General features: G+C 52.6%; 1 protein-coding gene across 1 annotated transcript in view; it reads right to left on the reverse strand.

Annotated features, from left to right (window-relative positions):
• The window catches only part of KIF17 (kinesin family member 17), a 55,709-nt gene that overhangs the window by 12,957 nt on the left and 30,224 nt on the right, over nt 1-12,528 (reverse strand). The window contains exons 8-11 of the mRNA XM_032760911.1: nt 10,711-11,267; nt 9,325-9,405; nt 8,087-8,298; nt 5,459-5,690 (exon numbers count right to left, since the gene is read on the reverse strand). Of these exons, the coding sequence (XP_032616802.1) occupies nt 5,459-5,690; nt 8,087-8,298; nt 9,325-9,405; nt 10,711-11,267 (1,082 nt within the window). The remainder of the gene's footprint in view (nt 1-5,458; nt 5,691-8,086; nt 8,299-9,324; nt 9,406-10,710; nt 11,268-12,528) is intronic.

Below are 12,528 nucleotides of genomic sequence, written 5' to 3' on the forward strand. Positions count from 1 at the left end.
GCACGCCTGTAGTCCCAGCTATTTGGGAGGCTGAGGTAGGAGGATCACCTGAGCCCAGGAGGTTGAAGTTGCAGTGAGCTGTGATCGTGCCACTGCACTCTAGCACAAGCAGCAGGGTGAGACCTCGTCTCAAAAAAGAAAAGGAAAATCCAGGTTTTCGTAAATATACTCTGTTGGTGAGAAACACGTGGATACATGCTAGTGGAAATACCAAACAATACAATCCTTATGGAGGAGAAGTTGGCATATCTAGTGACATCGAGCAAAATCACACTTTGTCCCAGCATCCCTAGTTGGAGGAATAGATTCCAAAGAAACCCACCAAGAATACAGAAGTCATATGTACAGGCTGTTTACTACAGCAGGCTTTATTATTACAAGATATTGGAAACACCCCAAGTGTTTATCAGGAGAGGACCGACTCAATAAGCAATGATCCAGCCTCACGATGGAAAGCTATGTAGCTGTCAAAGAATGAGGAGGCCAGGGTAGTGGCTCACGTCTGTAATCCCAGCACTTTGGGAGGCCAAGGTGAGTGGATCACCTGAGATCAGGAGTTCAAGACCAATACAAAAATTAGCCGGGCATGGGTGGTGCACGCCTGTAGTCCCAGCTACTCGGGAGGCTGAGGTGGGAGAATCTCTTGAACCCGGGAGGCGGAGATTGCAGTGAGCTGAGCTCGGGTCACTGCACTCCAGCCTGGGCAACAGAGCGAGACTCCATCTCAAAAACAAAAAAGAACGAGGAGTATCTCTCCATACTGCTGTGACCTTCAGGATACTATGTTGTTATGTGAGAAAAGCTAGGTAGAAGAAAGCGTACACTGGAGCTACTTTTATCTAAGAAAGAGATGGCACGTGTGTTCCTGTGTGTATGTATATTGGTCTGTTTTTACAATGCTCATAAAGACATACCCGACACTGGGTAATTTATAAAGAAAAAGAAGTTTAATGGACTCACAGTTCCACATGGCTGGGGCGGCCTCACAATCATGGTGGAAGGTGAAAGGCACGTCTTACGTGGTGGCAGGCAAAAGGAAAATCAGAACCAAGAGAAAGGGGTATCCCCTTATAAAACCATCAGATCTCATGAAACTTACTCACTATCAAAAGAACAGTATGGGGGAAACCGACCCCATGACTGAATTATCTCCCACTGGGTCCCTCCCACAACACATGAGAATTATGGGAGCTATAATTCAAGATAAGATTTGGGTGGGGACACAGCCAAACCATATCAGTGTGTATACACCCATACATACATATTTCCTTATACAAAAAAAATTTAAAAATAAAATAAAATAAACAGCATTCTAGGTACCTGAGGATGAAAACATCCATCTAAGCCTGAATCTCTCCAACAAGACCTCCAAAAAAACATACAGAAGAACCAGGAGAGAAAAATAAAACCACCCTTAACCAGCCTACAGCATGACCTGAAGACAGAGAACGCTGGAAGCTTTGAATTACATGGAAGTACAGAGATAAACCCCCAAGTCCAGCAGACAGCCCCTGAGCCACCCCATGGGGAGGTAAGCAGAGAGCACCCAGGACAGCATGGGGCGAGGAGGAATGAGGTGATGGAAGGTAGGGTGCAGTCGCTCCACAAGGAGCAAGAAAATCCTAAAAATGGATCTGAAACCTGAAATGAGAAACTGATGGAAGAGACCAGTATGTGTGCAGGACCAGAGGAGTTAGTCTCCGGAAGGTGCTGCATTTAGAAGTGGGAAGAGCCCTTGAGGTGGAAACTGAAAGTCCTGCAGAAACAAGAGAAAACCACAAAAGACAGCCAACCACCAAAAAAACAAGCTTTCACCCCCAAGATTTTTGCCCCATTTTTGTGCCTGTGAATATGGTAACTTCCTTGGCAAAAAAAAAAAAAAAGACTTTGCAGCCAGGCGCGGTGGCTGATGCATATAATCCCAGCACCTTGGGAGGCTGAGGCAGGCAGATCATTTGAGCTCAGGAGTTCGAGACCAGCCTGGGCAACATGGCAAAACCCCTTCTCTACAAAACAATTAGCCGGGTGCAGTGGCACGCGCCTGCGGTCCCAGCTACCTGGGAGGCTGAGGCAACAGAATCGTTTAAGCCTGGGACAGCCAGGGTAACATAGCAAGACCCCTCCTCTACAAAAAAAAAATTTTTTTTTTAATTAACCAGGCGTGGTGGTGCGTACCTGTAGTCCCAGCTGCTCAGGGGGCTGAGGCAGGAGGATTTCTTGAACCCAGGAGGTCAAGGCTGCAGTGAGCTATGATTGTGCCACTGCACTCCAGCCTGGGTGACAGAGTAAGACCCTATCTCAAAATAAAATGAAAAATAAAAATGAAAGCAACAGAGGAAGGCAGAGAGGCAGGCAGGAGAGATGCGGTAGAAGAGGTGCTTCTGAAAGATGAGGCAGGAGTGGAGTCAGAGAGATTCCACGCGTGAGAGGGACTGCTCTCCCCACCCTGGCTGTCTTTGCAGGGGTCCAGGAGCCCAAGAATGCAGACAGTGTCAGGAAGCCAAGAGGGACCCACAGCCGACAGTCAGCAAAAAGATGAGGACTTCAGTCCCGCAACCAACCTCATCGGACTAAACTGTGCCAACACCTGAAATGAGTGTGGACAAGGATTCTTCCCCTAGAACCTCCTGAAAGAAGTCCAGCCCCGCTAACACCTTGATTTCAGCCTTGTGGAATTCTATGCAGAGAAGCCAGCCCCACTGTACCCGGACTCTGACCTACAGAACTGTGAGATGATATGTTTGTGTATATTAAGGAAGTAAATTTATAATAATTTTAACACAGCAATAGGAAACAAATCAGAGATTGATTGATTGATTTGAGACAGGATCTCATGCTGCTGTCCAGGCTGGAGTGCAATGTCACAATCTCCACTCACTGCAACCTCCACCTCCCAGGCTCAAGCGATTCGCCCACCTCAGCCTCCCAAGGTGCTGAGATTACAGGCATAAGCCACCGTGCTCGGCCTAGAGTTCTATTTAAAACTACACTTCACTATACAAAGAGAAGAGTGTACTATTGAATGAAGAAAACTAAGATACCACCCCAAACTTCATCTCTGCCTTCAGCTGTTATTGATAGTCCAGAAAAACAAGACATCACAAGAACAGATGTGTCTAACCAAAGCTACTAGAAGAAACAGAAAATAAAAATCCAAAACATTTCAGTGAAGAAAATTCTCCCTGAAAGCACAAGCTCACAGAACCAAGCCAGCAGATTCAAAATGTAACACAAGGCCAGGTGCAGTGGCTCACACCTGTAATCCCAGCAGTTTGGGAGGCCGAGGCGGGAGGATTGTTTGAGCCCAAGGGTTCAAGGTTATAGTGAGCTATGATCATGCCACTGCACTTCAGCCTGGGTGACAGAGTGAGACTCTTAAAAATAAGAAATAAAAAGTAACCCCAATTAGAATATATTTAAATAAAATGTTCTTAAACAGGCAGTCACAGGTATGAACGTTTCTAATCCAAAATTGAAAAACTTAGACAGGGACAAAAAAATCAAGAAGATATGAAATAGGACATTAATGAAAAGAAAGGAAAAAATATTAGAAATGCAGACCTAATTCAAGATATCTATGGGAGAATGAATTCAACTGGAAATATAACAAGGAGCATTAAGAAAAGATATAAAAATAGCCAAGAAAGGCCGGGCGCAGTGGCTCACACCTGTAATCCCAGCACTTTGGGAGGCTGAGGTGGGCGGATCATGAGGTGAGGAGATCGAGACCATCCTGGCTAACACGGTGAAACCCTGTCTCTACTAAAAAAAATACAAAAAAATTAGCTGGGCGTGGTGGCAGGCGCCTGTAGTCCCGGCTACTCAGGAGGCTGAGGCAGGAGAATGGCGTGAACCCAGGAGGCAGAGCTTGCAGTGAGCCGAGATCTCGCCACTGCACTCCAGCCTGGGCGACAGAGTAAGAGTCCGTCTCAAAAAAAAAAAAAAAAAAGCCAAGAAAATAAAAAACTGAAGAGGTTAAAGAGGCAAAAAGGTTTTGTTTTGTTGTTTTGTTTTTGAGACGGAGTCTCGCTCTGTCGCCCAGGCTGGAGTGCAGTGGCGTGATGTCAGCTCACTGCAACCTCCACCTCCCAGGTTCAAGGGATTCTCCTGCCTCAGCCTCCTGAGTAGCTGGGATTACAGCGTGTGCCACCACGCTGGACTAATTTTTGTATTTTTTTTTTTAGTAGAGATGGCGTTGCACCATGTTGGCCAGGCTGGTCTCGAACTCCTGACCTCCGGTGATCCGCCTGTCTCAGCCTCCCAAAGTGCTGGGATTACAGGCTAGAGCCATCGCACCCAACCAAAAGAGGCAAAAAGTTTTATGCTTGGCAAGACCCTTTGGCTGCCAGGACAGCGGTGGGGGTTGGGGGGGTGGGGAGGACCCTGCAGATGGCCAAGGAGCCATCATGAGGATCAGGAGACCAGACAGCACAGAGAAAGCTCCAAAGGCAGTGCATGCGACCCTCACCGCGGGCAGAATCGCGCTCTCCCTGACTCCGGCCTCACTCCCTTTCTCCAGCCGCATCTGCCCACTCTCTGCTCCTAGAAGATGCTGTCCTCACTCCTGCTTCAGGCTCCATTCCAATGCTCCTCATCACGCCACCCAGGGCTGGTTCTCTCTCTCAGTTCCCCCAGAAGTCTCTACCTCCAGGAGAACGTCCCTGTCCCCCACCTGTGGTAGCCCAGGTCCTTCTGAGGTTCCCAGTCTGGGTGCTTGTTTCATGGGCATGCCTTGTGGAAAGCACTTTGTAGAAATGAATCAAGTTGTGCGTTTGTAATTTGTGCACTTAACCGTCAACAAAAATGAAAACATAAAAACGGAGTTGTCTTGCCCTGGTATTCTCTTCACAGTACTGACCACTCCTCGATATTCTCTTGCTTATTTCTCTGCTGTGTTATTTCTTACACACGCACACACACAACACATACCCGCATGCATGCACACACATACAACATACCCGCATGTGTGCACACACACACAACATACCCGCATGCATGCACACACACATTGGGAGGCAAGCTCCCCAGCGACAGGGACACATCTGTCACTGTGACTGCTCTGCCTGCCAGCATCAGAACACAGTGTGTCACACTGCAGGCACTTAATAAGTGCTTTCCAGCCTGGGCAATATGGTGAGACCCTACCTGTCCAAAAAATTTAATAAAGTAGCCAGGTGTGGTGGTGCACACCTGTAGTCTCAGCTACTCGGGAGACTGAGACAGGAAGATGCCTTGATTCTGGGAGGTGGAGGCTGCAGTGAGCTGACTGTACCACTGCAATGCAGCCTGGGCGACACAGAGAGACCCTGTCTCTAAAAATAAATAATAAATGCATGCATGCCTGCTGTGTAAAGAGTAGAGGGCTGCCTGGCTTCCCACAAGGTGTAGGGATGCCTGGATAGGGGGGTCTCACCCATCTCTGGGCAGCCAGGCATGGGGGGCTGCATCTGGGCCTCACCTTCCTCTGCATCTTCTCCAGCAGCTTGCTCTTGGCCCGCACTTCCTCCTGGATGGAGTCGTAGACATTGAGCAGCACCCAGTCCCCGCTGTCCTCATCCGAGTTCTGCAGGGCAGCCACCAGCTGCTTCCTGCGCTCGTCTGCGTAGCGCTTGCGCCGCTTGTGCTTCTCCTTCAGGTCCTTGTTCTTGGCCTGCTCTCCACCCACCACCTGCTGCTCCAACAGCTGCAGACTGCCGGCGCGGAGGAGAAAGCAAACAAGACCATATCTGCCCATCACCGAGCACGCGCCATCCAGCAGGCTCCAGGCTACACGTGGGCCCACCAAATCCTTCCAACAACCCCACTTCACAGGGAGGGAAACCGAGGCTCGGCGACAGGACGCTGCTTGCTCAGGGTCACAACCAGGATTCCTGCCCAACTCCCTGCCTGTGCACTCAACCACAGTGGCGGGTCAGGGCAGGAATCTTCCTGTGGGCTCAGCTAACCCACCCGTGGCCTGCGGAGTCAGCTGCAGCTGAGCAGGCTCGTTTTGTGTCTGAGGCCACTGGCATGATGAGAAGAACACTGGGTTGTGAAAAATGTTCAATGCACTCAGCGCACAATATTTAATCAGGCAGGGACACGCACAATACATGGTTAAGACTATTTATGTCCAAAATGCTCAAAAATGGTTTGAGTTTTGTCCTTCAGAGGTACAAATTTTAGGCTGGGTGCAGTGGCTCACGCCTATAATCCCAACACTCGGGGAGGCTGAGGCAGGTAGACCGCTTGAGCCCAGGAGTTTGAGACCAGCCTGGGCAACATGGAGAGACTCCATCTCTACAAAAAAATAAAAATAAATAAATAAATAAATAAAAATGCACCAATGCCAAAAAAAAAAGATGCAAATTTTAAATAAGTATAGAGAAAGGCTTATGGGAATTCCTACCTCCCACTGTCTAATGAAGCAACACAAAAATGTTTCAAACCCCACCTCTTTCCAAAGGGAGTGAGTAGCTGGTATCAAAGGCTTGACAAGGATTCACAAAAGGAGGAGAGGACCATGCTCAGGAAAAAAATGGAACTTTGCAACCCGAGCAGCCAGGCTCTGACCGCTTCAGGCTTGGCTTCAGGCTCCATGGCAGCTGGTGCAAAAGGGAGCCACGTCCATGTCACTGCTCTGTTTAAAATCCTGCTGTGGGGCCGGGCACAGTGGCTCACGCCTGTAATCCCAGCACTTTGGGAGGCCTAGACAGGTGAATCACTTGAGGTCAGGAGTTTGAGACCAGCTTGGCCAACATGGTTAAATCCCATCTCTACTAAAAATATAAAAATTAGCCGGGCGTGGTGGTGCACACCTGTAATCCCAGCTACTTGGGAGGCTGAGGCACAAGAATTGCTTGAACCCAGGAGGCAGAGGTTGCAGTGAGCCGAGATCGCACCACTGCACTCCAGTCAGCCTGGGCAACAGAGCAAGGCTCTCTCTCAAAAAGAAAAAGAAAAAGAAAAAAAAAAAAAAATCCTGCTTGGGTCTCCATCAGGATGGAGCCCAAGCACCCGAGGAGGGCACACAGCGTCCTCCCTCCATCTTCCCTGCACCCCCCTCCCCGGTTCACTCCAGCTTTCACTCACGGCTGGCACGTCTCCAAATGCCCGGGCCAGGTCCCACCTCCACACCTTTGCAGGTGCTGTGCCCTTTCTCTAGGATGCCATCCCTGCAGCAAACCTTATTCAGGTGTCTCCACTTCTGTGAAGGCCCCCCAGCCTTCCCTCCATACCACACTGTGAAAACAGCCAGGACACGTGCCAAGTATTTACTGCATGCCCGGCATGGGGCTGCCATGCTGCAGGCAATGCCGCATTTTGACCCTCACCACAAGCTTCTCACACTGGGACTACTGATATCGCCCATTCTGAAGATGGGCAGCAAAGGCACAGAGAGGTTTCAAGTTGGCCCAAGGTGGCAGAGCTAGTGGAGGAGACAGGCTGGGAACTGCTAGAGAACAGGACCCTCTTGGCCCTGCCTGTCCTCTGCCCTGGCCTGTGGGCGAGGCAGCAGCTTGCTCATCCTTGCATCCTGGGCCCAGCACTCAGGGGTCGCTCAGTTAGTGTTTGAACTGTGGCCTCTGGGACTGGGCCTCCCCCTGTTGAACCCCTGGATGACCGTGACATGGAGGTTGGGCTGACATCATCATTAACGGAAGTGAGAACTGAGGCTCAGAAAAGTTAAGTAACCTGACGAAGCCACACGGCAAGTGAGGAAAGCCCAGCTCCCCCGGCGGTCCCAGAGAGTGCCTGGGGATGGCTTGTCCTGTGGGTGAGTGGGTCTCACATCCGGGAGGGCACTGGAGGCCAGGGGGCTGGGGGCTTGGCTGGGACAGGAGAAAAGCCTGCGACACTCTGCCCTGGGATTCCTGAAACCTGAAGGCCAGCAGGCCACAAGGGATGCTGGTGGCAGCCTGTGTAGCTTCTGGAGCAGAGCCCTGCCCGCCCAGTCCCCACTGTGCCTGGAGAGGAGATCAGGGCCGCCCTGCCACATTAGAAAGGAGAGCTGGGAGGAAGCTATGGCACCCCCGCCTCCATCCTGGAACGCAGCCCCTTCCCACCTCGCCGTGGGGTCCCACCAGCCCCATGCTCTGCTGCTTACCGGGCCAGCACCTGCTGCTGGTCCACGACGGGCAGCGGGTCATCGGTCAGCACCGCCACCTCCATGCCCACGCTCTCCCTCTTCACACCAGCTGTGGCCGGCAGGGGCTGAGGCTGAGCCACCAGGGCCACCCGGGCCTCAGCCTCTAACCACACGCCAGGCTGTGCTGTCGACACCACCTCTAAGGCCACTTCCGAGGCCAGATCTACCTCCTGAGTGTGAAGAGAAACCCAGGTGGAGGTGGGAAGGCCGCCCCAACCCCCGCCGATGGCTCCCAGGTGGCTCAGTCCCAGATGGGGCCATTCCACCTGCTGCAGCCCCGACAGATCACCTCCGGCTCAGGGACACCAGTGACACAAAAACACGCCCTGTTGAGTTCTGACTGCCGCTATTCCCACTGACACCCCCACGCTAGGAGGAAGGCTCTCAGCTTCCTCTCTCACCTCCCACAATCCAGTCTCCACAGGCAGCCAGGGCCATCTTAAAATAGAAACCGATCACATCCTGTTCCCTATGAGCCCCATGTGACTTCCCGTCACGTTCGCAGGAAAGTCCACTTTCCTCCCTGCCGGCTCCCTGCCTCCAGGGCCTCCCCTGCCACCCTGGCCTCCTTTTCCATTGCTGAGAAAGTCAAGGTCTTTCCAGCCAAAGGACCTTGGCACTTGCTGTCCCCTCTGCTTGCTGCTTCCCCCCGTCCCTCCATCACGCCTGAGTCCCACCTCAGAGTCACTTCCTAACCAGGGCTGCCCTGGCTGCTCCATCTACACCCTGCTGAGAGCTTGCTGCAGGCCCCGTGCCCAGCCCACACTTGAGTCCAGACTGTCTTCTTCTTCTATAAATGTGGGGAGATTTAAAGCCTCCTCTCCTCTCGCTCCCCTGGGGTGTTCAAACTGGGTTCCCTGATGGTGTCTCAGGGGCCACCAGCCCTCACCGGCAGCCCTCGTCCTTTGCACACACTGGGCCTCAGTTCCTTTACATAAAGGGCGCCAAGGCTAAGGAAGGTTTGAAAGCCACCATCTAGAACAACCGGCCACTTTCACTCCATAAGATGACGGTTCCTCCCACTGCACACTGCCTGGCCACGGGCCATGAGCCACAAGCCCGGGGAAGGCTGGGGTTGTTGTTCTCAGCTCATGGATGAGGAAACTGAAGCTCAGGGAGGGAGAAGACAAGCTCGAGTTTCCCAGGAAGTTGAAGAGAACCCCGTCCCCCACATGGAGGCCCAGGGAGGTACTCACAGGCCTGGGCGAGAAGTCATCAGCTGCCTCAGCTTCGGGCCTGGCATCCCTGGGCTCCAGCAGGTCTGTCTGCGCGGGGGCCTGGGAGGAAAGGGGATGGGGGAGAAAGAAGGCTGATTTGGGCCAGAAACATCCTCTACTCCCTCACCCCTGGCCTCACTTCAACTCCCCAAGACCTCCCACCACCCTCCAACCTCCCCTGCCTGTCACTCCCGAGAAGAGGACAAAGGAGGGAAGAGATGAGGGAGAGAACAGGGAAGAGAGGAAATGGGAAGACAAGCATGTGGTGGGCACCTGCTGTGTGCCAGGGGCGTTGCCTGCATCCACTCCTCTGAAGCATCCTCATTTTACAGATGAGGAAACCCAGCTCAGAAAGGTCACACAACCAAGGAAGTGGTAGACCTGGGATCTCTCTCTCTAAATACACACACACAGACACAAACAAACACACACACACACACACACACACAAAAAATACACACACACACACACAAAATACACACACACACAGAGGAAAGGAAAGGAAAGCAGAGAACAAAGAGAGAAGAAAATAGGACATTTTTTTTTCTTTGAGATGGAGTCTCGCTCTCTCCCCCAGGCTGGAGCACAGTGGTGCGATCTTGGCTCACTGCAACCTCCGTCTCCCGGGTTCAAGTGATCCTCCTGCCTCAGCTTCCTGAGTAGCTGGGATTACAGGTGCACACCACCACACCTGGCTAATTTTTATATTTTTGGTAGAAATGGGGTTTCACTTCACCATGCTGGCCAGGCCAGTCTTGAACTCCTGGCATCAGGTGATCCAGCCACCTCGGTCTCCCAGAGTTCTGGGATTACAGGCGTGAGCCAACATGCCTGGCCAAGAGGAACATTTTTTTTAAAAAAAACAAGAGGGTTGTTGAAAAGGGAGATGTTGGCCAGGGGGCCAGATGGAGGAAGAGCAGTGTCCCAGAAGCCTCGTGGTCACTGAAAGGTGGCTGGATTCCCACAGACCCCCCACCCAGCTCACTACGGAGCTCACGAGCTGGTGAGGGTTGCCCAAGGCTCCGTCACGCCTGGACACTCACTGTAACCATGGCAACTGGGCAAATGCCTTATACAGCTGTCCCTCCGTCTGCAGAACAGGAGCCCACCTGGCATAACCTTGCATCTCGACCCCAACTTTCTTACTGAATTACAGAGCATGAGACGGAGCTTCTCCTTCCCCAATCCCTGGACACCAGTGCCCCTGAACCAGCCACCAGTGCCAGAGCCACAGCGGACACAGTGGAGACACGGCCTGAGTGTCAGAGGCCGTGTGTGTGGACAGTGTGTGGACAGTGAGCTCTGGGCCCCGGGCAAGCTCTGCCTGCTCAGTGTTCGCGTGGCACCATGCGTGACATCAGCTACCTGCACGGGGACCTTGGGGACGTCTGCCTGGGGTGCGTCTGTCCTGGCCACGGTGGAAGAGAGTCTGGCCAGCTTGGCTTCCACCTCGGCAAACGGGTCCCTCAGGCCTAGTAACCCCTGCAGGGGCACCTCCTGCGGCTCCTCTTCCGAGAGGTAGTTCTGTTCCCCCAGCAGGTGCCCAGCGGCCTCCTGCCCAAGGCACTCATCCAGGAAGTATCTGCTCCTGGACTCCTCAGTGGGTCTGGAGACCTCCACGTTGGAGGGCTCCTCAGGCCCAGGGAAAGCCTCGGACACAGAGGTTTCTTCGAGCGAGGATGACTCACTGGAGCCCAGAGAAATCTCAGACTTGGAGGGTTCCACCTTGGGCAGCTCCGCAAACCTGGAGGCAACCTCAGTCTTGGGGACTTCGTCACTGGGCAGAGAGTCGGTCGCGGAGAAGACCTCGGGTTTCACCACCGTCTCATACTGGAAAGCAGGCGGGTACTCAGAGCTGCTGGCAAACTCAGCCCTGGACATGACCTCAGCCTTGTAGAGGACTCCCGCCTGCAGGACGGCCTCTGCAAAATGGAAAACTTCCTTCAGGTTTTTAAAGGGTCAATGACAGACCCTTCCGTAGAAGGTGGCTCCTCAGTGTGTTTTTTTTTTTTTTTTTTGAGACGGAGTCTCGCTCTGTCACCCAGGCTGGAGTGCAGTGGCGTGACCTTGGCTCACTGCAAGCTCTGCCTCCCAGGTTCATGCCATTCTCCTGCCTCAGCCTCGCGAGTAGCTGGGATTACAGGTGTGAGCCACCGCGCCTGGCCCAAGCCCACCGGTTCTAAAAGACTAGCTTAAGAGCCTGCACATTGTGCACATGTACCCTAAAACCTAAAGTATAATAATAAAAGAAAAGAAAAAGAAAAAAATAGACATAAAAACCAAAACCAAACAAACAAAAAAGAGTCAGAGCCTCCCAGACCCTCCAGAGGCTGGCTACAGTCTGCCTGCCTTCCCATCTCTGCTTTTATCAGAACCCAAACCCTACTGCCTTCCATCTCTTCCAGGAAGCCTTCCCTGACCAACGTTGTGATTCCCCCATTTTCTGACCTCCACAGCCACTAAGTGCTGGGCTCTTACGTCACACCCTGCCTTGGGACCACTCTTCACACACTGGCAGGCTTCCTGGGGCCTTGTTGCCTTCCAAGGCTGAGAGCTCAGCAGACTTCATACCCAGGTGCCCTCAGAGCCCCCACTGCAGTGCCCGGCCCAGGGCTCTTGTCCACTGGATATGCTAGATCCACGGGAGCTAAATGAATGCTGTGGATGAACGTCAGAGCTCCAGAAGCCAGACGAAGATCTGCTGGAGGCCTCATATTCAATCTGGACTGGAGGGAACACTCCAAAGGGCATAAAATGCTAGAATCTGCTCCCTCCTCTTCCCCTGGGTCTCCTCCAGGAGCGTGTCTCCCTTGCAGCGGAGACAGGGCTGCATTCACATGGGCCCCTTAGTGCTCCGGCTCAGGGGGCTCCCAGCGCCTTTATACCTCCCACCCATTTCTTTATCGCGTGTCCCAGACCCCTGTAAGAGGGTCTTGATTTTTCCCTTTGCTGAAATGTGGCATCCACTCCCTAGCTAAATGGCCTGGACCTCTCTCAGCCTTGGTTTCCACACGGTTATGGGAGGATTCAGGGAGTCCTACCTCGCTGGATTGGGGAGACAGAGGCTCAGTGAGGAGGTGCAGGTAAAGCACCCACACAGTACCCGGCACGTGGTAATGTGCCAACAAGTGGTACCGACGGTGCGATCAGTATCATCATCATTCCAGGCCTGGATTCTACACT

The sequence above is a fragment of the Hylobates moloch genome, unplaced genomic scaffold (genome assembly GCF_009828535.3).
Source record: "Hylobates moloch isolate HMO894 unplaced genomic scaffold, HMol_V3 SCAFFOLD_9, whole genome shotgun sequence".
Classification (NCBI taxonomy): Eukaryota; Metazoa; Chordata; class Mammalia; order Primates; family Hylobatidae; genus Hylobates; species Hylobates moloch.